A 24590-nucleotide genomic window follows, 5' to 3' on the forward strand; every position below is an offset into this window, starting at 1 on the left:
TGTATATGCTCTGCAATTTTATTCTTAATAATAGCCTCCACCATCTTGCCCGGCACCGACGTCAGACTCACCGGTCTATAATTTCCCGGATCTCCTCTGGAACCTTTCTTAAAAATCGGAGTAACATTGGCTACCCTCCAGTCTTCCGGTATTACACTCGATTTTAGGGACCGAGAGCTCTGGGTCACCGAGGGAGTCGGCACCCAGCAGGCATCGGCACCGAGAGGACCGCTCACCCTCTGTTCAAGAGGTGTCGATGCGCTCCACTCTGGACAGCCCGGAACAGCCTCCACGCCCGGAACAGGTTCTGACGTCGACGCCTGCATCGACCTCCATGCCTTTCTCTGCAGCTGCTCTGAACGAGAGCCTCCGGGCCGTTCTCCCAGAGATTCTGGGACAGCTGTTGCGCCCTACCCCTCCGGTACCGGCGGTGCTTGCGCCTCCGGTACCGTCGAGCGTGGCGCCGGCTGGCCCATCGCCCGGGGTGAGGTCCCCGACGTCGGTACCGCGTGCGGTGCCGACTGCGGCCACCTCCCAGGAAGGCTCCCCGACTACGTCGGCGGAGGGAGCTTCGCCGATGCGGGCCAGGGAGTCTACCTCTCGACGCCCCCATCGTGGACGTGGCTCCACTGAGTCGAGCCGGGCGAGGTTGCAGACACAGGTCCGTGAACTTGTGTCTGACACCGAGGGTGAGGCCTCGTGGGAAGAGGAAGAAGACCCCAGATATTTCTCTGACGAGGAGTATGAGGGTCTTCCTTCCGATCCTACTCCCTCTCCTGAAAGACAGCTTTCTCCTCCTGAGAGTCTGTCTTTCGCTTCCTTTGTCCGGGAGATGTCTACGGCCATCCCCTTCCCGGTGGTTGTGGAGGACGAGCCCAGGGCTGAAATGTTTGAGCTCCTGGACTATCCTTCTCCACCTAAGGAAGCGTCCACTGTTCCCTTGCACCATGTCCTAAAGAAGACATTGCTTGCGAACTGGACCAAGCCACTAAGTAATCCCCACATCCCCAAGAAGATCGAGTCCCAGTACCGGATCCATGGGGACCCAGAGCTGATGCGCACTCAGTTGCCTCAGACTCTGGAGTTGTGGATCTGGCCCTAAAGAAGGCTAAGAGTTCTAGGGAGCATGCTTCGGCGCCCCCGGGCAAAGACTCTAGAACCTTAGACTCCTTTGGGAGGAAGGCCTACCATTCCTCTATGCTCGTGGCCAAAATCCAGTCTTACCAGCTCTACACGAGCATACACATGCGGAACAATGTGCGGCAGTTGGCGGGCTTGGTTGATGCGCTCCCCCCTGAGCAAGCCAAGCCTTTTCAGGAGGTGGTCAGGCAGCTGAAGGCGTGCAGAAAATTCCTGGCCAGAGGGGTGTATGACACCTTTGATGTTGCGTCCAGGGCCGCTGCTCAAGGTGTGGTGATGCGCAGGCTCTCATGGCTGTGTGCCTCCGACCTGGAGAATAGACTCCAGCAGCGGATTGCGGACTCGCCTTGCCGTGCGGACAATATTTTTGGAGAGAAGGTCGAGCAGGTGGTAGAGCATCTCCACCAGCGGGACACCGCATTCGACAAGTTCTCCCGCCGGCAGCCTTCAGCCTCTACCTCTACAGGTAGAAGATTTTTTGGGGGAAGGAGGACTGCTCCCTACTCTTCTGGCAAGCGTAGGTACAATCCCCCTTCTCGACAGCCTGCGGCCCAGGCTAAGCCCCAGCGCGCTCGCTCTCGTCAGCAGCGTGCGCCTCAGCAAGGCCCCGCGGCTCCCCAGCAAAAGCAAGGGGCGAGCTTTTGACTGGCTCCAGCAGAGCATAGCCGACATCCAAGTGTCAGTGCCGGGCGACCTGCCGGTCGGGGGGAGGTTGAAAGCTTTTCACCAAAGGTGGCCTCTCATAACCTCCGATCAGTGGGTTCTCCAAATAGTCCGGCAAGGATACACCCTCAATTTGGCCTCAGAACCTCCAAATTGTCCACCGGGAGCTCAGTCTTACAGCTTCCAGCACAAGCAGGTACTTGCAGAGGAACTCTCCGCCCTTCTCAGCGCCAATGCGGTCGAGCCCGTGCCATCCGGGCAAGAAGGGCTGGGATTCTATTCCAGGTACTTCCTTGTGGAAAAGAAAACAGGGGGGATGCGTCCCATCCTAGACCTAAGGGCCCTGAACAAATATCTCGTAAAAGAAAAGTTCAGGATGCTTTCCCTGGGCACCCTCCTTCCCATGATTCAGGAAAACGATTGGCTATGCTCTCTGGACTTGAAGGATGCCTATACACACATCCCGATACTGCCAGCTCACAGACAGTATCTGCGATTTCAGCTGGGCACACGTCACTTCCAGTACTGTGTGCTACCCTTTGGGCTCGCCTCTGCGCCCAGGGTGTTCACAAAGTGCTTGGCTGTAGTAGCAGCAGCACTTCGCAGGCTGGGGGTGCACGTGTTCCCATATCTCGACGATTGGCTGGTGAAGAACACGTCCGAGGCAGGAGCCCTGCAGTCCATACAGATGACTATTCGCCTCCTGGAGCTACTGGGGTTTGTGATAAATTACCCAAAGTCCCATCTTCTCCCAGCGCAGAGACTCGAATTCATAGGAGCTCTGCTGGATTCTCGGACGGCTCGCGCCTATCTCCCAGAGGCGAGAGCCAACAACTTGTTGTCCCTCATCTCGCGGGTGCGAGCGTCCCAGCAGATCACAGCTCGGCAGATGTTGAGATTGCTGGGCCACATGGCCTCCACAGTTCATGTGACTCCCATGGCCCGCCTTCACATGAGATCTGCTCAATGGACCCTAGCTTCCCAGTGGGTTCAGGCTGCTGGGGATCTAGAAGACGTGATCCACCTGTCCACGAGTTTTCTCGAATCCCTGTATTGGTGGACGATTTGGTCCAATTTGACTCTGGGACGTCCTTTCCAAATTCCTCAGCCACAAAAAGTGCTGACCACGGATGCGTCTCTCCTGGGATGGGGAGCTCATGTCGATGGGCTTCACACCCAAGGAAGCTGGTCCCTCCAGGAACGCGATCTACAGATCAATCTCCTGGAGTTGCGAGCGATCTGGAACGCTCTGAAGGCTTTCAGAGATCGGCTGTCCCACCAAATTATCCAAATTCAGACAGACAACCAGGTTGCCATGTATTACGTCAACAAGCAGGGGGGCACCGGATCTCGCCCCCTGTGTCAGGAAGCCGTCAGCATGTGGCTCTGGGCTCGCCGTCATGGCATGGTGCTCCAAGCCACATATCTGGCAGGCGTAAACAACAGTCTGGCCGACAGACTGAGCAGGATTATGCAGCCTCACGAGTGGTCGCTCAACTCCCGAGTGGTGCACCAGATCTTCCAAGCGTGGGGCTCCCCCTTGGTGGATCTCTTCGCATCTCGAGCAAACCACAAAGTCCCTCAGTTCTGTTCCAGGCTTCAGGCCCACGGCAGACTAGCATCGGATGCCTTCCTCCTGGATTGGGGGGAGGGCCTGCTGTATGCTTATCCTCCCATTCCTCTGGTGGGGAAGACTTTGTTGAAACTCAAGCAAGACCGAGGCACCATGATTCTGATTGCTCCCTTTTGGCCGCGTCAGATCTGGTTCCCTCTTCTTCTGGAGTTATCCTCCGAAGAACCGTGGAGATTGGAGTGTTTTCCGACCCTCATCACGCAGGACGAAGGGGCTCTTCTGCATCCCAACCTCCGGTCCCTGGCTCTCACGGCCTGGATGTTGAGAGCGTAGACTTTGCCTCTTTGGGTCTGTCAGAGGGTGTCTCCCGTATCTTGCTTGCTTCCAGGAAAGATTCCACTAAGAGGAGTTACTTCTTCCTATGGAGGAGGTTTGCCGTCTGGTGTGACAGCAAGGCCCTAGATCCTCGCTCTTGTCCTACACAGACCCTGCTTGAATACCTTCTGCACTTGTCTGAGTCTGGTCTCAAGACCAACTCTGTAAGGGTTCACCTTAGTGCAATCAGTGCATACCATTACCGTGTGGAAGGTAAGCCGATCTCAGGACAGCCTTTAGTTGTTCGCTTCATGAGAGGTTTGCTTTTGTCAAAGCCCCCTGTCAAGCCTCCTACAGTGTCATGGGATCTCAATGTCGTTCTCACCCAGCTGATGAAACCTCCTTTTGAGCCACTGAATTCCTGCCATTTGAAGTACTTGACCTGGAAGGTCATTTTCTTGGTGGCAGTTACCTCAGCTCGTAGAGTCAGTGAGCTTCAGGCCCTGGTAGCCCAGGCCCCTTACACCAAATTTCATCATAACAGAGTAGTCCTCCGCACTCACCCTAAGTTCTTGCCAAAGGTCGTGTCGGAGTTCCATCTGAACCAGTCAATTGTCTTGCCAACATTCTTCCCCCGTCCTCATTCCTGCCCTGCTGAACGTCAGCTGCACACATTGGACTGCAAGAGAGCATTGGCCTTCTACCTGGAGCGGACACAGCCCAACAGACAGTCCGCCCAATTGTTTGTTTCTTTTGATCCCAATAGGAGGGGAGTGGCTGTAGGGAAACGCACCATATCCAATTGGCTAGCAGATTGCATTTCCTTCACTTACGCCCAGGCGGGGCTGACTCTTGAGGGTCATGTCACGGCTCATAATGTTAGAGCCATGGCTGCGTCGGTAGCCCACTTGAAGTCAGCCTCAATTGAAGAAATTTGCAAGGCTGCGACGTGGTCATCTGTCCACACATTCACATCTCATTACTGCCTGCAGCAGGATACCCGACGCGACAGTCGGTTCGGGCAGTCAGTTCTTCAGAACCTGTTTGGGCTTTAGGATCCAACTCCACCCCCCGAGGGCCCTGTTTGTTCTGTTCCAGGCTACACTCTCAGTTAGTTGGTAAATTTTTTAGGTCAATCTCAGTTATGTCCTCGCCGTTGCAAGGCCCAATTGACCATGGTTGTTGTTTTGAGTGAGCCTGGGGGCTAGGGATACCCCATCAGTGAGAACAAGCAGCCTGCTTGTCCTCGGAGAAAGCGAATGCTACATACCTGTAGAAGGTATTCTCCGAGGACAGCAGGCTGATTGTTCTCACAAACCCGCCCGCCTCCCCTTTGGAGTTGAGTCTTCCCTTGTTTCTCTTTTGCTACATACGAGACTGGCCAGCTCGAGCCGGTTTCGGGCGGGAAGACGGCCGCGCGAGAGCTAGCAAAGGACTTTGCTAGTGAAGATTCCGATTGGAGGGGCTGCCGTGGACGTCACCCATCAGTGAGAACAATCAGCCTGCTGTCCTCGGAGAATACCTTCTACAGGTATGTAGCATTCGCTTTTAGTTGTTATGTAAGCCATATTGAACTTGAGTCACTCCCAGGCTAATGTGGGGTAAAAATGTAATAAATAAATAAAATATAATAATTATCTTATAACCCTAAGAGAAAAACATAACATCCATTGCTATGTTTTGTTGTTCATCCTACCCATCAGCAGCACGAGTATTCCCAAAATGCTTATCCATGGTTGCAGTTTGAGAGTACATATGTTTATCTGGATGATTAGTTGGTCAAGAGCACATTTCAGGAAGGTGTCATAGAAGCAATGACTGTAACCATTCAAGTGTTAGGAGTTACTAAGATTAGTAATAAATTACCCCAAGTCCCATTTGAGTTTGTCATCTCAATTGGAATTCATAGATATTCTGCTAGACGTGACTCTGTCAAAAACCCATCATCCCCTAGAAAATGCTTCTAAGATGATCTCCTTGTTTTATTATTCCTTCCAAACCATCAGAATGTTTGGATCTTGTCCAGTCAGACTGCCCTTCAGATCAGAGACACGCACAGAAATATGCTTACACAGAGGAGTTGGAAAGAATTCCAAGAGCCATTCTCTTCATGCTTTTTCTGCTTGTATTGAAAGGCAACCCATAGCTTGGGATTCCCATCTGTGAGAACTGCTAGCCTGCTTATTCTTGAAGAAAATATAGTCATTTACCTGTAACAAGTTTTCTTTGAGAATAGCAGGTTATCAGTTTTCATAGAACTTGCCCGCGTTCCATAGGAATTAACTTCTCCTACTAATAGCTTGGTAGAGACCTGAGATGGCTATATGTAACAGTGCAGATATGTGGGAATTCCTGAGCATGTGCAGTAGAGCACTCTAAAAAGTTCTACAGCTTTTTAAACAATGCCTTAAACTCAGACTTTGTCAGATGATATCACCAATCTATGAGGACTACTGTCCTGCTGTTTTCAGAGCACGCTTATTACAGGTAAGTCATGTGGCGGCATATTTTCAAAGTACTTCGACTTAAAAAGTTACATAGACTTTGTAAGTCTAAGTGCCTTGAAAATGAGCCCCATAGTCTTCTCACAATTACTCGGTGCATGGTGCCATCTAACATATGCAAGTTCATTTAGCAGACAAGTTTAAATACTCTTCATAACCTCAGCCTTGAAGCATGTAATCATGCTAATAAACATGGTACATTATAATCTGTGTCTAGGAACATCTCTGTACTGTCATCTTTTGAATTCTGTCTTTTCACTAGCTCTCATTAGAGGATTTTGTGTTTGCAGCTCACTGTTATCTCATACCAGCAAGTTGCTTGCGGTTGACCTATGATATTGCAGAGTTTTGGCAAATGGCATTATCTCTGATTAGCAGAGGCCAGCAACTGTGTCAACCTATGGCAGCTCTTTGAGAGAAACAAACTTCTAGCTAAAGTGTTAAGATTTCCAGTCCTGCTCTACAGTAGCTTGCCTACCTTCTAGTGATGTGTAGGGGGGTATCTGTTTTTCTCTCTACAGAGGTGGCAATGCTTGGGCAGCTCTACCATATGGAAGGAACCGCCAGTCTCATATTGTGTAAAGCAAGGTGTAAATATGAATTGCTTGCTTGTTTTGTAAACAGGTTGGTAGCAATGCTGGCATTGTTGGTATGACGAAGGAGCACCTTGGTTTAGCACTGGCACTCAATGTCCCTGTGTTCGTGGTGGTGACAAAGATTGACATGTGTCCAGCTAACATTTTGCAAGGTAAGGAAATCTTTTGCAGGTCCTCAGTGCTTTATCTGTATGTATACTGTCACCTGAAGTTGCTATTACGGAATCCAGCTTAGAAAGTAGGAGCTCCTAGAATTCATAGGTCCTCATGCCTACTTTCCTCCTGGATGCAAAAACATCATACTTGCTTTGATAGCTCTATAGTGAAGCACAATCGTACACTGGACTACCTAGCCTTTAGATCATGGATGTACTTTCTTGCCAGGTACTTGTGATCTGGATTGGCCATTGTTGGAAACAGGATACGGACTTGATGGACATTTGGTCTGTCCCAGTATGGCAACACTTATGTGAAACTCCTTCATTTTGATGTTGGGCCATATTGGAGGGGGGGGGGGGAAGCACTGTAACTAGGCCAACTGACTTGGGGGGAAGCCCAGTTCAAATCCCGCTGATGATTTTTGTGATCTTGGGCATGTCACATACAACTCTTCATTGCCTCAAGTTTGTGAGCCCTCCATGGACAGGGAAGTACCTAGTGTATCCACCCTATCAGATTAACTGTTCACTTGTCCTCTAGATTGTACACTTGTCTTTAGATTGTTCTCTTGTCTTTTAGATTGTAAGCTCTTTGTGCAGGGACTGTCCTTCTATGTTTAAATTGTACAGCGCTGCGTAACCCTAGTAGCGCTTTAGAAATGTTAGTAGTAGTAGTAGTGTACCTGAATGTATCTTACCTTGCGCTACTACTGAAAAATGTGTGAGCTAAATCCAAATAAATAAATACACAAACAAAAAAATAGATATTCCTGATCCCCAGCATGCACTCTCAGAATCCTTCCTTCTTCATCCCAGCACTCTCAATTCCCTTTCCTTGAACCCAGCACACTCAATCTTTCCTCCTTGTCCCTAGCATTCACGTAGCTTCCCCATATATTTATCACTAGTAAAAAAGGCCCGTTTCTGTTTGAAAGGAAACGGGCGCTAGCAAGGTTTTCCTCGGAGCGTGTGTATTTGAGAGAGTGTGTGTGAGAGTGACTGTGTGAGAGACAGTGAATGTGCGAGTGTGTGTGTGTGACAGAGTGAGACTGGTTTCGAGTGTGTGTGTGAGAATGAGAGTATGTGCCAGGGTCCCCCCTCCCTCCCTCCCACTTCAGGGTCGTCTTTCCCCCCCCCCCCCCCCCCCCCCCCCCCCCCCCCCCCCCCCGTTCTGTCTCCCAGTTGCAGGGTCACTCCCTCCCTCCCTTTTTCCTAGTTGCAGGGTTGTCGTCCCCCTCCCTGCCTCCCTCTCAGTTTTAAGGCAGTGGAACAACAATTTAAAATGACAATGTGCTTGTTTTTGAGTGTATACCGATGACGGCTGCATAGGGAAGTGGAAACAGAGATTAACCAATGGGCCTCCTTGCTTACCGTAGACTTGCTTGGCTCACTTGCAGTCCTGTGTTTGAAACGTCCTGCAGCATCTCATAGCTTTGCGTGCTTTGTTTAGAGTGAACGGGGATGACGGCTGCGATGGAGTGGGAGCCGCTGCTCTTTCCCTCTCCCCTCTTGCGAGTCGCTACTGGAGCCAGACCACCGCCCTGAGCCCTCATCCATCTCCTCCACATTGGACACTCGCCGGAGCCACTAGCTCGCCGTCTCATCAACCTCCCTCTTCGTCCTCTCCGGGAGTCCGAACCTGGACTTGGCGAGGGAGGGCGGCGGGACGGCGAGCGTGCGGCTGCAGCGACTGTCCATCGTGGAGGACGGTGGGTGAGGGGGACTGTGGGTGGGTAGATGGGGTCCAGCGACGACTCGGGAGGGGGGAGGGAGAGAGCAGCGGGTCCAGTGGCAACTTCGAGGGAGCGGGAAGAGAGGGCGGTATGGAGCAGTGAGTCTCGGGGTGCAGGTGAGGGAGGGCGGACGGGTGTCCAGGGAGGCAGCCTTAGCGGGGACTCGGGTAGGAAGGCGGGCCAGTCCAGAGGCGATGTTTTCTTCAGCACAGCAGCCAGTCTCGTGCTGTGCTTTGGGTGATGTGCGAGGGGGCGGGGCTTCTTTTCCTGCTGCTGTGCATTCCCCGTGTTCTGCTGATTTGGTGCTCCCTGCATCACGGCTCCGCCCCTCTCCCTTCTACTGGCCAATCTGGTGTGGGAGGTGTGACATCAGTATTATCTACTACAATTATTCCTGCTGTGTCAGCACAAGCTCCAGCCTGGTCGGCCATGAGATGGGGAGAGCCTCCGACTGACCCACGGTTCCAGGCAGCCTCAGAACGAGAATTATTATATAGGATAAGTCTTAGCATGGTCTAAGTTGATGTTCCTATGAGGGGATTCCCCCTCAGTTTCCATGCTAGGCTCTCCCCATCTCATGGCCGACCAGGCTGGAGCTTGTGCTGACACAGCAGGAATAATTAATTGAAGGAGTAGGCTGGCACCTCCACCTGCATGGCTGGGACAGGGCAACAAGCAGGAGAGACAACCTTACCTTATCACTTCCGTTCTCAGGAGACTTGGGCTGCGGCCTACTAGTGAAACACAGGCCTGGGCCTAGGCACACGTCTTCCAGCTGTGCAGGCACTGTGAGAAAACATGGGGAGAGGTAAAGTTCCGGACACACCTCCAGTGCTGTAGTAACTGTTCCCAGAAGGGGAGAGTGAGGTATGTAAAATCTAGCTTGGAATGGAAATGCAGAATATAGAAAAAAGATGATGGGGAACATATTCAGATGTCACAGATGTAGAGTGTAAGGGAAGACAGAAAAAAAGGAGAAATGAAAACCAGACCATGGAAAAGAACTTAGATGATGACCAGCACGGAGAAAGTGAAAAGAAGACTGGGACCGACCCTATTAGTAAAATAAAAAGCCCAGTCAAGTGAGAATACATTTTATTTTCAGTTAAGTGACTGGAATGTCAGCTTTTAAAATCTGCAACCCTGATAACGTTGTATTTTGTACAGTAAATAAGGAAATGCATTTCTGTTCCTCCAGTACTGCATTGTATTTAGACTTCTTGGAGTCCCCTATTTCTAATTGGTGGTTTCTTATTCTCTACTTGAAGCTATTTTGCAGGTTTGATAGAATTGAGGTATTCTACTACTCTAGTTTCTATGTAGAGATTTGTATCAAACTGACTTGCTCTGTTTTTCTAGTATAACAAGTTTTCTATATATGTATGGAATGTATTTTTTGCAGGGTTTGATTAAATCCAAAGGTTATGTAAAGGTTTGTGAAACAATACACATAGGTGGGACAGCAGTAAAAGAATATGCACATATGGCAAGGTTTATGTCCCTTTTTAAAATTGTCCACCCTTGTTATATCATTCGTGAGAGCTGGCTGTCATACCTGCCCTGCCCCACTGCTTCAGCCTCCCCAAACAAGTGAGTCATCCCTATGATCCAGTTTTATTTGGTCTTTTTTTGGAAAGGAGGAAGGTAGTGATCAGTTCATGGAAGGAGGGTGGAGGATAGAGAATAGGTGGAGAAGGGATTTGGGGATGGGGAGAGAGTAGGCAAAGAGGCAATTAAAGGACAGAAAGAAAGAAAGAGGTAAAGGAAGGCGATCCTGATATGAGTGCTAACATTTCTAAACAATTGGAAGTACTAAATAATAGGGCTGTACTTCGATTAAAAACTTTAATTGCATGATTGATCACAATCAAAATTTTTAATTGCGCAATTGATCACGTGGAGGGTCCCCCTCACATTTCCTCCTGTACAGTGCAAAATAGACAGCAGATATAAATTCTAAAACTGGCATATTTAAATTACTAAACTGAAAATAAAACCATTTTCCTTAGCGTCCCTCCGGACCGGACCAGGATTGGACTGATGGGTTGTGCTCGCCTACCAGCAGGTGGAGCCTGAGAAAAAACTCTAACTCTAGAGAGCCAATAGGAGCCCTGGCCATGTGACCTTAGCCTCAGTATTTTCTCAGTCTCCAAGCAGGTAGGAAGCGAGCCCATTAGTCTCTCTCTTTATCTTTCTCTTTTAGAGGTTAATAATGCTACCTCTTCTTCTGTGCCTAGGAATTCTCTGTTAGGCGCTGGTCAGGTAGGGATTTCTTTTCCTTTCTTTCTTTTACAGCCTCTGGGGGTGTTAAACTCGGGTGTCCCCGGGTCCCTCCCCCCTTCCTCCCCATCTCCCTTAGGTAGCTGGGAAGGGCTACCCTTTGTTTAGAAAAGTGTATTTCTTTGGGAGAGGCAGCCACTATGGAAAGTTAAAAGTACAAGTATTTTTTTTTCCTTCCCCAGCGTTTTAAACGAGCAAGTTGTTTAAAAAAAAAAAAAAGGGGGGGGGGACAATAATACTCAGTTGGCTAATGAGCACCAGAATTGTAACGAGCAGGGTCAGCTGTTTAAAAAAAAAAAAAAAGAGAGAACCCCAGCCTTCTAACGAGCAGAGGCAGCTGTGTAAAAATTAAATAAATAAACAGAGAAGGATATAATGGTGTCTGGGGTTTTTGGCGCGTCATTTTCTTCCTCAGCAGTTGGTTTTCTCTGTTCAATCTCGCTTGGGCAGCGGGAGCTAGCTTGTTTTAAAAAAAAAAACAAAAAAAAGAAGGGGCGTGCAGCGTTGTTTCTAGAGCTCAGCCAGCAACCGCACAGAGAGCTCAGTGAGGACGGGCACGCAACGCGTTCCCTTCTCAGCGCCGGGGTGTGATTACTCGGGGCTCCTTGGTGAGTTTACATGTTTTCTTTGGTTTCTTCCTGCGGTTCGCGTCAGCGGTTTTTTCTTTGCCGGTCTGTCGCGTTTGCCTCACTTTTCTCCGTTTCGCTTTCGGAAGGCTGCCATCTTGTCTTCGGCTGTTCTTTTTTCAGCGAGGGAGCTTGATTCTGGTTTAGCTGGCAGACGGAGATCGTTTTTCGGGGCCAGTCTACGGGAACTTAGGAGGCGGGATTTTTCTCTCCGTTTGTTTCTCACTTATACCAAGCACTCTTATTTAATCTTGGGACTCCACTGTATACTCTCTTTGTGTCAGGTGTTCAGCGCTGCGTTTTTCTGGTAGCGCTATATATATAGTTATAATTATTAATAATAACAATAATGATACCTTCCAGAGAACTCATTTTCATCTGTTCTACTCGTTCAGACCTATAACGGGGCTTCTTTTTGGGCCCAGAATCAGACCTCTATGCTTTTAGGCTTCGCTTTTATGTATATATTTTACATGGACTGATTGCTTACCTTCTGCATTTTTACTCGTTTTCACGTTTTTAATACCATTTCTGTATGTCCTTGAACCACTCTATGCAGTATTTAGACAGCCTTTTGATGCTTGTTTCTCTATGATCTACGGTGATTTTTACTGTGTGTCCGTAGTGCACAGTTATGCCTTCTGGTTTAGTACCTTTCAAAATGTCATGAGTTGATCATTTGGGTTACGTATGTGCTTTTCTTTCCCATAGGCATAGTTTCAGTCAGGTATTATTTTTTGTGGCTGTATTTGTACAATGTGTACATATATAGGAATATATATATTGTAATAAGTACATAAGTAATGCCACACTGGGAAAAAGCCAAGGGTCCATCGAGCCCAGCTTCCTGTCTACGACAGCGGTCAATCCAGGCCAAGGGCTCCTGGCAAGCTTCCCAAGCGTACAAACATTCTATACATGTTATTCCTGGAACTCTAGATTTATTTCCCAAGTCCATTTAGTAGTGGTTTATGGACTTGTATATGAAACAAATAATTTATACTAACCAGTGCCTACGTTTGCTTAATTCAGTTTCTTACAAATTGCCGTCAAGCGCAGGAGTCTCAGGTGATCTACTTGCAGAGACAGCAGCTACAGACGTTTTTTCTGTCTCATATGAATTGCGTTCTGGGATATGTTTCTTCTGATTTCATATGTGTCTCAGGGGTATATTGTACATCTGCAGCGGCTGACGGTTTACTGGACCTTCAGTCAAGTTTGCAATAAACATTTATATACCTTCTTCGTGGTCATGACATTTTATTCTATGATGATTTATTTGGCTTACTGTGGTTTCCTCGATAATAGCCTTTACATACTTCGCTTTCTGTAGCTCTGTCGGCAATGGTTTCCGATATCTGTAGGAGTTTGTAGTTCAGGATTCCTGTTTCCACTTTCTGCAGCTGAGGCAGAATCATTGCAGATTGTTCGAGATGGCTATGCCTCTAGTTTTGTCAACCTTCTTTCAGCCGTCTTTCTAGAGTCTCCCTGTCCTTCCCACCGCACTGCTAGTGCGGTAGGAGACAATCTTCAGCGGCTCTTGGATCCTCAAAATTTTTGATTTGTAATCATCCTATTTGGTTGGTTGGCGCCTCTTGGATCTTAAGGCTTTTTGCTATGGAATCATCCTATTTTGTTTGGTGGCGGTTCTTGGATCTTCAAGATTTTGGCTTTGTAAGCATCCTATTTTGTTTGTTGTCAAGGTAGTCTTCCACGTTCTCAAGGTCCCATGTTTTTTCGTAGGGAGACATTTGAGTATGTCATACTGGTAATTTTGTGCAGGGCACTGTTTTTTAATATCCTTAGATCTGCTGGCAATTTATCTACATATTCCTTTCTGGACCGCTTTCCAAAGGTTTTGTGCGGTTTCAGATTCTGGAACACCATTTTTCAGTTTCAGGCTCTGCCGTGGTATCTCGCAACAGTCCCTACCACTGTTGTCAAACTTTTGGTGGTGGTGACAGTAGATCTTATGGAAGAGAGAAGTCTACTTTCCAGTATCTAGATGTCCGGCTAATAAAGAAACCTTATTATCAAGAGAGTTGGCCGGTCTTAGACCGAGCGGGACAATATTTTTCTTCCAGTTCTTAGGCTGGCTACTAAAGATAGTCCAGATTCAAATTTTGCTTCTAGGTCGCGTTCTTTTTGTTCAGTATTATATTCAGGTTACCATCCATGACAGCAATTTTGGAGTTCTTTCCTGGGCTCTACTTTTCTTGACATCTCTCTGATATTCTCTCATATCCGGATATTCCTCTCGGATGGAGTCTCTTCGGCTGAGGTGTTCTCTGTATTCTCAATACTGCAGCTCTCTGGTCTGCTGTTGGAGATTGAACATCTTCACTGCAGGTATGTCTCTAGACTATACACAGTGGACAGTTTTTATCGTTCCTTCTCAGTTTACGTGGCGGGGGTGCCCGCTAGTTAGACAGGCTATACTATTTTCAGGGGGGCTACTTGTCACTTCTTCAATTGCTTTGAAATTTAGAAAAAAAAAACCAAAACAAATTTGTTTAGCCCTAGAGGGCTTTCTTTATCTTCTGGATAGCGAGGTGGTGAGAGTCTGTCGGACAATTTCTTGACAGTAGCCTGTCTCTTCTTTCCTGAAAGAACAAGGTAGAATCTACTCTTCACATGGCAGAAGGCGGCCTTATTAGCATGGGTAGGTTTTTCGCCTTACTGTCACTGTCAGTTTTTTTTTTTTCAGGGGAATGGACTCATACCTTCTGAGCATTGTCAGCTGATAGTTCCTTATTGGGGTGCTTCAGTTCTAGAACCTTTTGCTTGTGCTCTGTCCTCACAGGTTCCTAGGTTAGTGTCTCACTGAACAGTCTCGTAAGCGGCAGGGGTAGATGTCCTCTTGCGGCAGTAGTCTTCTCTATCTCTTTCCTCCAATTTTTCTCTTGGGTCATCTTTTACAGGAGATCGAGACACATGGGGGTCTAGTGTATCTGGCAGCTCCATATTGGTCCTGAGATCTGGGATATGCGGATCTTCAGCGTCTTACTTGGTGTCTTTTCTACATCTTCAGGTTAGCTCGGCCAGGCTGTTCCAGAGTCCCATCTTTCACTCAGGCCAAGCTTGTTTTTATTTTAGTCTGTGGTTTTCCTAATTTCTCCTTTTTTATCTTTGCTGTCTGGTGATTTTCATTTTTCTAATCACTTGTTTTCTGTTTCCCTTTGTCCTCTGAACTCTGTTTTCAAGGCATTCTATCCATTTATTTCTTTTCTCTTCACTTCCTTCCCATATTCGTTTTTCAAGCTCAACTTTCTTCCATTTTTTTCCTTCTGAAATCTGTCTAGTTTTCATCTATTCTCTTCTCTTTATCTCCCCTCCATGAGCACCATTTCCTCCCATCTCCCTTCCCTTCCCCTCCCCTCCATAGGCACAATCTTCTATCTTCTGTCTTCTCTCCCCTCCCCTCTGTGACCATCCCCTTCCTCCGTCCAGGGGCACCATCTCTTCCCTTATCCCTTCCCTTCCCTTACCCTCCCATCCCCTCCCCTCTATGGACACCATCTCCCTTGTTTTGTTTCTCCCATCCCCTGTTTCAGGTCCTGGCATCTTTGCCTGGCCTGGCTGCATCTCACACTGTCCTTCCCCCCCACCCCACAGTCTCTTGGTTTTCTCCCTCGGGTCCCAGCATCTTTTTCTGTCTCCTCTCCCCCTGCACTCAGGCATCTGACTTTCCCCAACCCTCCCTACTTTACTGTTTGTAGCACTAGACACATGCTGCTTCTCCTGAGCTGAGAACCTTCCCTCTGTAGCGTCCTACTGACAGGAAACAGGAAGTTCTGTTAGAGGAGGCAGGAGCTACAGAGGGAGGGCTCTAGAAATGTTAAGTAGTAGTAGGGCTCACAGTTTGAGAGAAGCAATGCACATCTAGTGCTGCACACCTTGCTACTTCAGACAGTAAAGGCAAGCTGGGAAGGAGAGGGGGATACTAGAGCGTGTGCATGCAGGAGGAGGCGTGGCAGTGGCAAGGTAGAAGCAGGAGAGAAGGAGAAAGCTGAAAGAAGAGGACAAAGAGAGAGACAAAGGTAGCGGGGCAAGAAGCAGGGAGTGTAATGTGATTAACGCATTAAAATTTTAACACGCTAATCGCGTTAAAATTGCGTTAGATGTGCAGCCCTACTTAATACCAATTACTTCTCCCTTGACACACTGCTGAAGTACCCACAGTGCTGGTATCTATGGATCCTGAATCAGAGAAGGGAGGCAGCAGAAAAAAGAGCAGACCCATGTGATGAAATAAGACAAAATGTATTCAATACATATAAATAAAATCAGCATATTCTCTAGCCACCCAACATGGCCATGTTTCGCCCTCTCAAGGGCTGCGTCAGAGTTGTAACACAAACCAGCAGAAGCAATATAATGTTTTCCCTATCTGGTTCATACAGAGCAGCATATAAACTAAAGTGCTGTTTTTTTCCAAACAGCTGCAGCCTGACACACAGGCTGCTCCCATATATAAGTTGTAGCCCCTGTAATTACACCACTCTCTTGCAATCCCCCCTCACCCCTGATTCCAACTGATGGCTCTAATCATTGCAGCAGAGAGAATAATAGTGGTAGAAGCAAGATTGGAGTGGCATATCTGCAGTGGCAGAAGCAGCAGCTTTTTTTTTCCCTCTTTCCCACCCTGCGCAATTCCATCTTGATGATGTAGGAGGAGGGGGATGGTAGCAGTGATTAAGAAGCTGTCTTTTGAATCCCAGATGGCAGATGATTTTTGGCCAAGCTTGAATTTGGGTTAAGATTTTTAGGAAAATTAGTGGAGATGCAATTTCTGCAAGAGTTAAGAGTTGTTGGAGTTTTGCAGCTTATTACCAGTTGACTTTCATCCAAACTATAGAGCAGATGTTGCAGAAATAGGACCTGCAGTATATAATATGTGGTACTATGGTAGCACCTTTTAGTAATTATAGCCCTTGTTTTTCTGTTATCCTCTGGTGATCAGAGATCATATAGATTCTTGGCTGTTTCTTATCTTTGTTAGATGAGATTGGAGGGATGATGTTGAGATTCTTTTCCCAAGAGTGGGATCTTCATTGTTTCAGTCAAACTTGAATTTTAGTGTTTGATGCCTTGACTGAATTTCCTTTGGAACCGTTATAAGTACCCAAAGGTCTTTTCAGCATCTAGAGAGATTACACATGCTGATTCTTCCATACTTTGGGCAGCCCTGATAACCTGGGAAAACATTCTAGACTTGCATTTGACAATATATCTGAATTTTTTCTCAGGTTATCAGGGCTGCCCATAGTATGGAAGAATCAGCTCGTGTGATATCTCTAGACACTGAAACGGCCTTTGATTTTATAGAATGGAAATTCCTTTTTTCAATATTAAGTAGGTTTAATTTGGGGAAAGTTAGTTGTTGTTGTTGTTGTTGTTTTTTTAATATTCTAATCATTCTGCTTCTCTGTTTTATCAATTCCACTCTAACCCAAAAGTTATCTCTGACTAGCGGTACCAGGCAAGGTTGCCCACTTTCCCTGCTTCTTTTTATTTTAGCCCTGGAACCATTTTCCATTTCTACTTATTTAGTCTTAAATCCCATATTATCCAAATCATGTTTGGTTCTGTGTGGCTTAACAGGGTACATGAGGCGTGGCTTATATTGCATTACTAGTAAAAAAGGCCCGTTTCGTAAACAAATGAAACGGGTGCTAGCAAGGTTTTAGAGAGAGTGAGAGTGTGTATATGTATGTGTGTCTGTGTATGTGTGACACAGAGAAAGTGTGTGTGTGTGTGTGTGTGTGTGAAAGACAGTGTTCAAGGGTAGTGTGTAAATGAAGAGTCAGCAGTGAAATTGTACATAGGGCAGCTGAACCATTTGAGGCGTGTTTGTGTGTCTGTGTGGGAGAGTGTGTATATGTGTGTGTGTGTGATTTACATACAGTGTAAGTGTGTGTCTGTGTGAAAGAGAGTGTGAAAGGGTAGGGTCAAAATGAAGAGTCTGCATTATAGTTGTACATAGCACAGCAAAAAACTTTTGTGGCAGTTCTTGCCTTATCTCCCCTGCCGCCCCCTCCATACACAACGATTCTTTCCTTGTCTTCCATTCTCTTTGTGTCCCGTGTGTGAGAGAGAGAGAGAGAGAGGTGCTAGCAGTCCCTGTGATAGTGGCAGGTCATTTGCTCATTATAGCCAGGTAAGAGTGTGAGTGAATGTGTATGTGTTGTTGTTTTTTTCTTTCCTTCCTATGCCCTCCGTGTCCGTTGTTTGTGTGGAGAGCAGAGATCTATATGGTGCATTTCTTCCCACAATGTGAAAGCTAAGGACGTATTATTGACTGCAGTGTTTGTTTTTCGTTATTTTTTTGTTGTATGCTACTTCTTAGCAGTCGTTTTTTTTTTTTACTTCCGTTGTTGATTAGCTTTTTTTTGTTTTGGTTGGGCGTTTTGTCTGGGGAAAGCACATACCGTGATCTTAAGCATGGTTTTCCAAATTTGCATTGGCTTCCAGCGAGTTTCGTCGGCTCCTTGTTGTTTTTGAAGTTCCCGGTTTGTGTTCTTCCTTCTGCTCCCTTGTTCGGTAGCCTTGTTGCGTGATTGGTCCTTGTAGCGTTGCTATTGTCGTTGCATAGCAACTGTGTGCTGCTGGTTTTCTTTGTTCCGCGATGCATCGTTCGTCACGTGCCGTCGCTTAGTAACGTGTTCGCGATGTGATTGGTTGTCATTGGTCCGCCCTCGACGTCATGACGTTTGACGTGTTGGGCAGGGCAAACACTCCTGGGCGAATTCTGGGTTTCACCACCATGCATTTGGAATGTTGGGACTTGTGGAGGCTTCAGAACGTTGGAGGTGCATTTTATATAGAGAGATAATTGTGAGCCATAGGTTTACAATCTGGTGGGGGATTTGTTGTAATAGCATGTGAATAGCAAAGCTTTATAATAATGGGGTTATTGTGGGGCCTATACTAATTGTGTGTCTATTAAGCAGTAGTAGATAGAAAGCTACAAATGTTGTGTTTAGTGGGTGGCAAGGAACGTAACTGTAAGAACAGATCTGACATGTAGCTGTATCTTTGTTATGGCAAAGTGAAGGAATGTTATTCGAGTCAGACAGAGATGGGGCATAGTCAGGTATCAATGTAACAAAGTGTTCCAGGGGAGCGGGAATCCGAGTCTGGCAAGCAGGGAGGTGGTCTTCTTAATTTAGGAGAGGGTAGGAGCTGTGGTCTGAGATGAGTTTTCCAACTTCTGATGCTTGTTCTTGTCAGTAGAATTTTGAGAAGGGGTGCGATTTTAGTGTTTTGCAAAATATAAGGTTCTCTGAGGACAAGCAGGCTGCTTGTTCTCACATGTGGGTCGCCATCCACAGCGGCCCAGGAGTCGCAACAAATTTTGCTTGTGGAGGACTATTCTATTATGATGAAACTTGATATACGGTGCATGCACCGCCAAGGCCTGAAGCTCACTGACCCTACGAGCTGAAGTAACAGCCACCAAGAAATTGACCTTCCAGGTCAAGTACTTCAGATGGCAGGAATTCAGTGGCTCAAAAGGAGCTCTCATCAGCAGGGTGAGAACGATGTTGAGATCCCATGATACTGGTGGAGGTTTGACCGGGGGCTTTGACAAAAGCAAACCTCTCATGAAGCGAACAACTAAAGGCTGTCCAGAGATAGGCTTACCTTCTACACAGCGATAAGCACTAATGGCACTAAGGTGAACTCTTAACGGAGTTGGTCTTGAGACCAGACTCTGACAAGTGTAGAAGGTATTCAAGCAGGGTCTGTATAGGACAAGCGCGAGGATCTAGGGCCTTGCTGTCACACCAGACGGCAAACCTCCTCCATTTGAAAGAGTAACACCTCTGAAAGACCCAAGGAGGCGCATTCTAAACTCTCAACATCCAGGCCATGAGAGCCAGGGACTGGAGGTTGGGATGTAGAAGCGACCCCTCGTTCTGAGTGATGAGGGTTTGAAAACATTACAATCTCCACGGTTCCTCGGAGGACAACTCCAGAAGAAGAGGGAACCAAATCTGACGCGGCCATAAGGGAGCTGTCAGAATCATGGTTCCGTAGTCTTGTTTGAGTTTCAGCAGTCTTCCCTATTAGAGGTATGGGAGGATACGCATACAGAAGTCCTGTTCCCCAATGCAGGAGAATGGCATCTGACGCTAGTCTGTCGTGGGCCTGAAGCCTGGAACAGAACTGAGGGACCTTGTGATTGATCTGAGTGGCAAAAAGATCCACTGAAGGGGTGCCCCACGCTCGGAAGATTTTGTGGACTATGCCTATGTTTAGTTACCACTCGTGAGGTTGTATTATCCTGCTCAGTCTGTCGGCCAGACTGTTGTTTACGCATGCCAGATAAGTGGCTTGGAGAAATATGCCGTGACGGTGCGCCCAAAGCCACATCTGAACGGCTTCCTGATACAGAGGGCGAGATCCGGTGCCCCCCTGCTTTTTGACAGCCAATCTCTGAAAGCCTTTAGAGCGTTCCAGATCGCTCGCAATTCCAGGAGGTTGATCTGAAGACCTTTTTCCTGAAAGGACCAAGCTCCTTGAGTGTGAAGTCCATCTACATGAGCTCCCCACCCCAGAAGGGATGCATCCGTCGTCAGCACTTTTCGTGGCTGAGGAATTTGGAATGGACGTCCCAAGATCAAATTAGATCGAATCGTCCACCACTGCAAGGAATTTCGAAAGTCGGTGGACAGTTGGATCACATCATCTAAACTCCCCGCAGCTTGATACCACTGGGAAGCTAGGGTCCATTGAGCTGATCTCATGTACGCGTGCCATGGGAGTCACATGAACTGTGGAGGCCATGTGCCCCAGAAGTCTCAACATCTGCCGAGCCGTGATCTCTTGAGACACTCAAACCAAGGACACTAGGGACAGGAGGTTGTCTGACCTCGCCTCGGGGAGATAAGCACGAGCTGTCTTTGTGTTCAACAGTGCTCCAATGAATTCCAGTTTTTGAACTGGGGTGAGATGGGACTTGGAATAATTGATCACGAGCCCCAGTAGTTCTAGCACCTGAATAGTTATTCGCATGGACTGTAGAGCGCCCGCCCGCCTCCGAGGTGCTCATCACCAGCCAATCATCGAGATAAGGGAACACATGCACTCCCAGTCTACGTAGTGACACTGCGACTACAGCCAGGCACTTTGTGAACACCCTGAGCACAGATGCCAGACCAAAGGGCAGTACACAGTACTGAAATTGCTGTGTTCCCAGCTTAAATCGAAGCTACCTCCTGTGAGCTGGAAGTATCGAGATGTGTGTGTAAGCATCCTTTAAGTCCTGAGAGCATAGCCAATCGTTCTCTTGAATCATGGGAAGAAGGGTGCACAGGGAAACCATCCTGAGCTTTTCTCGAACCAGATATTTGTTCAGGCCCCTTAGGTCTAGGATGGGACACATCCCCCCCCCCCCCCCCCCCCCCCCCCCCCCCCCCCCCCCCCGATTTTTTCTTTTGCACAAAAAAGTACCTGGAATAGAATCCCAGTCCTTCTTCCCCTGATGGAACGGGTTCGACCGCACTGGCCTTTAGAAGGGCGGAGAGTTCCTTTGCAAGTACCTGCCTGTACTGAGAGCTGTAAGAATGAGCTCCCGGTGGGCAAATTGGAAGTTTGGATTCCAGATTGAGGGCGTATCCTAACCGGACTATTTGAAGAACCCACTGGTCGGAGGTTATGAGAGGCCACCTTCGGTGAAAAAACATCAACCTCCCCCCTAACGGCAAGTCATCCGGTACGGACACTTTTACAGAGGCTATGCTGAACTGGAGCCCGTCAAAAGCCCGAACCCTTGCTTTTGCTGGGGAGCAGAATGGGCCTTAAGACGCACACTGTTGACGAGAATGAGCGCACTGGGGCTGAGCCTGGGCAGGCTGCCGAGAAATAGGTGTACCTACGCCTAGAGTAGAAATAAGGAGCACTCCTCTTCCCTCCAAAATACCTCCTAGATGAGGAGGCTGTAGCAGAAGGCGCCCGGTGGGAGAGAGAATCAATAGCATCATTATGCTTCTTAATCTGATTAACGAGATCCTCTACTTTCTCTCCAAAAAGATTGTTCCCCCGGCAAGGAACATCCGCCATCCGCTGCTGGACAGAATGATCCAGGTCAGAGACACGCAGCCATGAGAGTCTGCGCATCACTATACCTTGAGCAGCGATCCTGGATGTCACGTCAAAAGTACCCCTGGCCAGGAACTTGCGACACGCCTTCTGCTGCTTGACCACCTGGCGAAAAGGCTCGGCCAGCTCCGTAGGGAGTGTCTCAACCAAGCTGGACAGTTGACTTATCGAGTCCCACAAGTGCACGCTGATGAAGAGCTGGTATGACTGAATCTTGGCAGCGAGCATAGTGGCCTGATACGTCTTTCTCCCAAAAGAGTCAAGAGTCCTAGCTTCTCTGCCTGGGGGCGCCGAAGCATAGTCTCTAGTACTCTTAGCTCTCTTGAGAGCGGAATCCACCACCATGGAATTGTGGAGTATTTGGGACCTCATCAATCCAGGTTCACCGTGGATCCGGTATTGGAACTCAGCTTTCTTGGCAACCACAGGGCCAGACAGAGGGGCGGACCAGTTTCGCATAAGGACTTCCTTCAGTACCTTATGCAGAGGGACTGTCACAGCCTCTTTAGGTGGAGAAGAATAATCCAGGACCTCAAGTATGTCAGTCCCGGGCTCATCCTCAACATCCACAGGAAAGGGAATAGCCGTAGCCATTTCCCGGAAAAAAGGAGGATAAAGACAGACTCTTTGGTGGAGATAGTCTTCTTTCCAGCGGAGGAGAAGGGTCAGAGGGAATCCCAAAGGACTCATTAGAAGAGAAGTACCTGGGATCTTTCTCTGATTCCCACGAGCGCACCTGCTGAGTGTCAGACACAACCTGTGTCAAGGTACTCTGACACTGGACCTGCCTTGACGCCGAGGAACGATGTCCTCTGTGGCGATGTTGAGAAGTCGACGCCTGATCCTGCTGTGGCGAATGGCTCTCCATCGATGTCGAAGGGGAATCGACCTGGGTGGCAGCTGATGCCGCAGGCGGCACCACAGTCGGAGACCTCACCACAGGAGAAGGGCCAGACACCGCTACAACAGGTGTGCAATCACCCCAGACACCGAAGCTGATTGTCGCAGTAAGCCTTCCAGAAGTTCTGGAAACAAGGCCCGGATACGCTCGTCGAGAGCAGCCATCGGAGAAGGCTGCGGGGCCAGTGGAACAGGCGGTGTCGGAATCCATGGAGGCTACAGGTAAGTATCTTCACTTTATCTTCCTGATGTTTGAGGGTAGGGTGTTCCAGGATCCAGAGTATCAAACACTTAACAGCATAGAATATACCGAAGCCCCCTCCTGTATAGTTTAAACTCTAAAGATCAATTATGAAAACAGCTTGAACTCTTACAGCGCAAACCCTCAATTTTGAAAAAAGATGTCTCCAAACCATACTGGGTAGTATTTTTATAATCCTCTAAATCTCACAGGCTCTTGTTCATCCAGCACCTCCATCAGACCAACAAACACTACACTCGTACTCCCCTGCAGATGCAACCAATACATCCACACCATAATATCACAATGCCCCCCCCCCCCCCCACCTGCCACCCAACTGAGGCCAGTGTATCATTGTGGAATAGGGGGACCAGGCAATCCATATTTGCTCAGGAAGGAACACCAAAGTGCAACATAAACTTTTTTTCAGAATTGTGGGACTAATGGGCCACGTAAGGATTTCAAAGTGGGCAAAATCCTGCATCTTGGCTAACCATTGTTGCCAAGGTGGTGATTCTTCAGTGATCCAATAAATTAGTATCAGCTTCTTGACTAAGAGTAAAGCATTATAAATAAATCTACAATGCATGGCACCAAACCCTGTGCAGTCAGTTTCCTAAGCCTCCAGCAATAAGGTCCCATCAGGTTTACAATGTATAATGTTCTCTTAGTGGGATGATCTCATGCCATATAGTGAGTCTTGAACATTCCAAATAGGAATGAACATAAGAGCCTGGCAGATGTTTGCATTTTAAGGCAAAGGTCACTGTCCCACAAGCCCAGCCACGCTCCCCCGTCCCTCGTTAGATAATGTCTGTGCAAGATTTTATAGTGTATCTCCTGCAATTCAGCAGATAAGCTCTAAGGACATCAAAAAGGGCCAGAAACTGAGGCTCTGTAAGAGTCTGGTTGAGATCCCTCTGCCATCGGTCCCTCAAAGTATCCTTCCCAGGAGGCATGGGCATAGATTTAATAAGTTTATATCAATAGGATACTTTATTAAAAATGGGAGGTGTCCCTGAAAACTTGAGTATCTAGCTTTCCCAAAGACTAGTCAATCAGAACTTGATTCTGAATGGATTCCCAATAGTGCTGCACCTGCAGATATGAGAAAAAATAGCGGTTTGGAATGCTTCAGCACTCTTGAACTTGGGGGAAAAGATGGAAAAGCCCCCTGCCTAATTCCATTGTTTCCTAATGAAGAGCAACCCTTAGCAGGCCACACCCTAAACACTGACTGCCCCCACCCAGGAGGGAATTGAGAATTCCCCTCCATTATCAAAAAAGGGGAAGAACCCATTGCTCTTCCTTGCAACCTTCTCCACCAACGCCATTCCTCATGTAGTGGATACAAAAATTGAAATTTTAGAGCGATACTTGACTTCGACTCCCTCCTGAGTATGCAATAAGATAACAAAGCAAAAGGGATGGCTCCAATCCCCAGTCCACCCTGAAGGGAAAAATTCAAGCTCCCCATGTAGCCCTCATGATTCCACTGCATGAGAGCATCCATATTATATGCCCTCATATCTGGAAGATTAAGTCAACCTTGCAACAAGGCAAAAGCAACTTGTCCTTTCTAATTCTAGTAGTCTTGGATCTCCATATAAACTTGGAAATGATCGACCAAATTCCTCCTTTCATGCCAGCCAGATCGACATGGTTTGAAGAGGATAAAGTAGCTTACAAACCATTTCTATGTTGACAAAAGCGACACGGCCATGTAGTGAAAGAGTAAGATCTTTCTGGGCCTG

General features: G+C 47.7%; 1 protein-coding gene across 1 annotated transcript in view; it reads left to right on the plus strand.

The window, feature by feature from the left end:
• The window catches only part of GTPBP1 (GTP binding protein 1), a 146577-nt gene that overhangs the window by 94252 nt on the left and 27735 nt on the right, over positions 1-24590 (plus strand). Inside the window, 1 exon segment of the mRNA XM_030221005.1 lies at positions 6820-6943. Within this exon segment, the coding sequence (XP_030076865.1) occupies positions 6820-6943 (124 nt within the window).

Source organism: Microcaecilia unicolor, chromosome 1 (assembly GCF_901765095.1).
Source record: "Microcaecilia unicolor chromosome 1, aMicUni1.1, whole genome shotgun sequence".
NCBI lineage: Eukaryota > Metazoa > Chordata > Amphibia > Gymnophiona > Siphonopidae > Microcaecilia > Microcaecilia unicolor.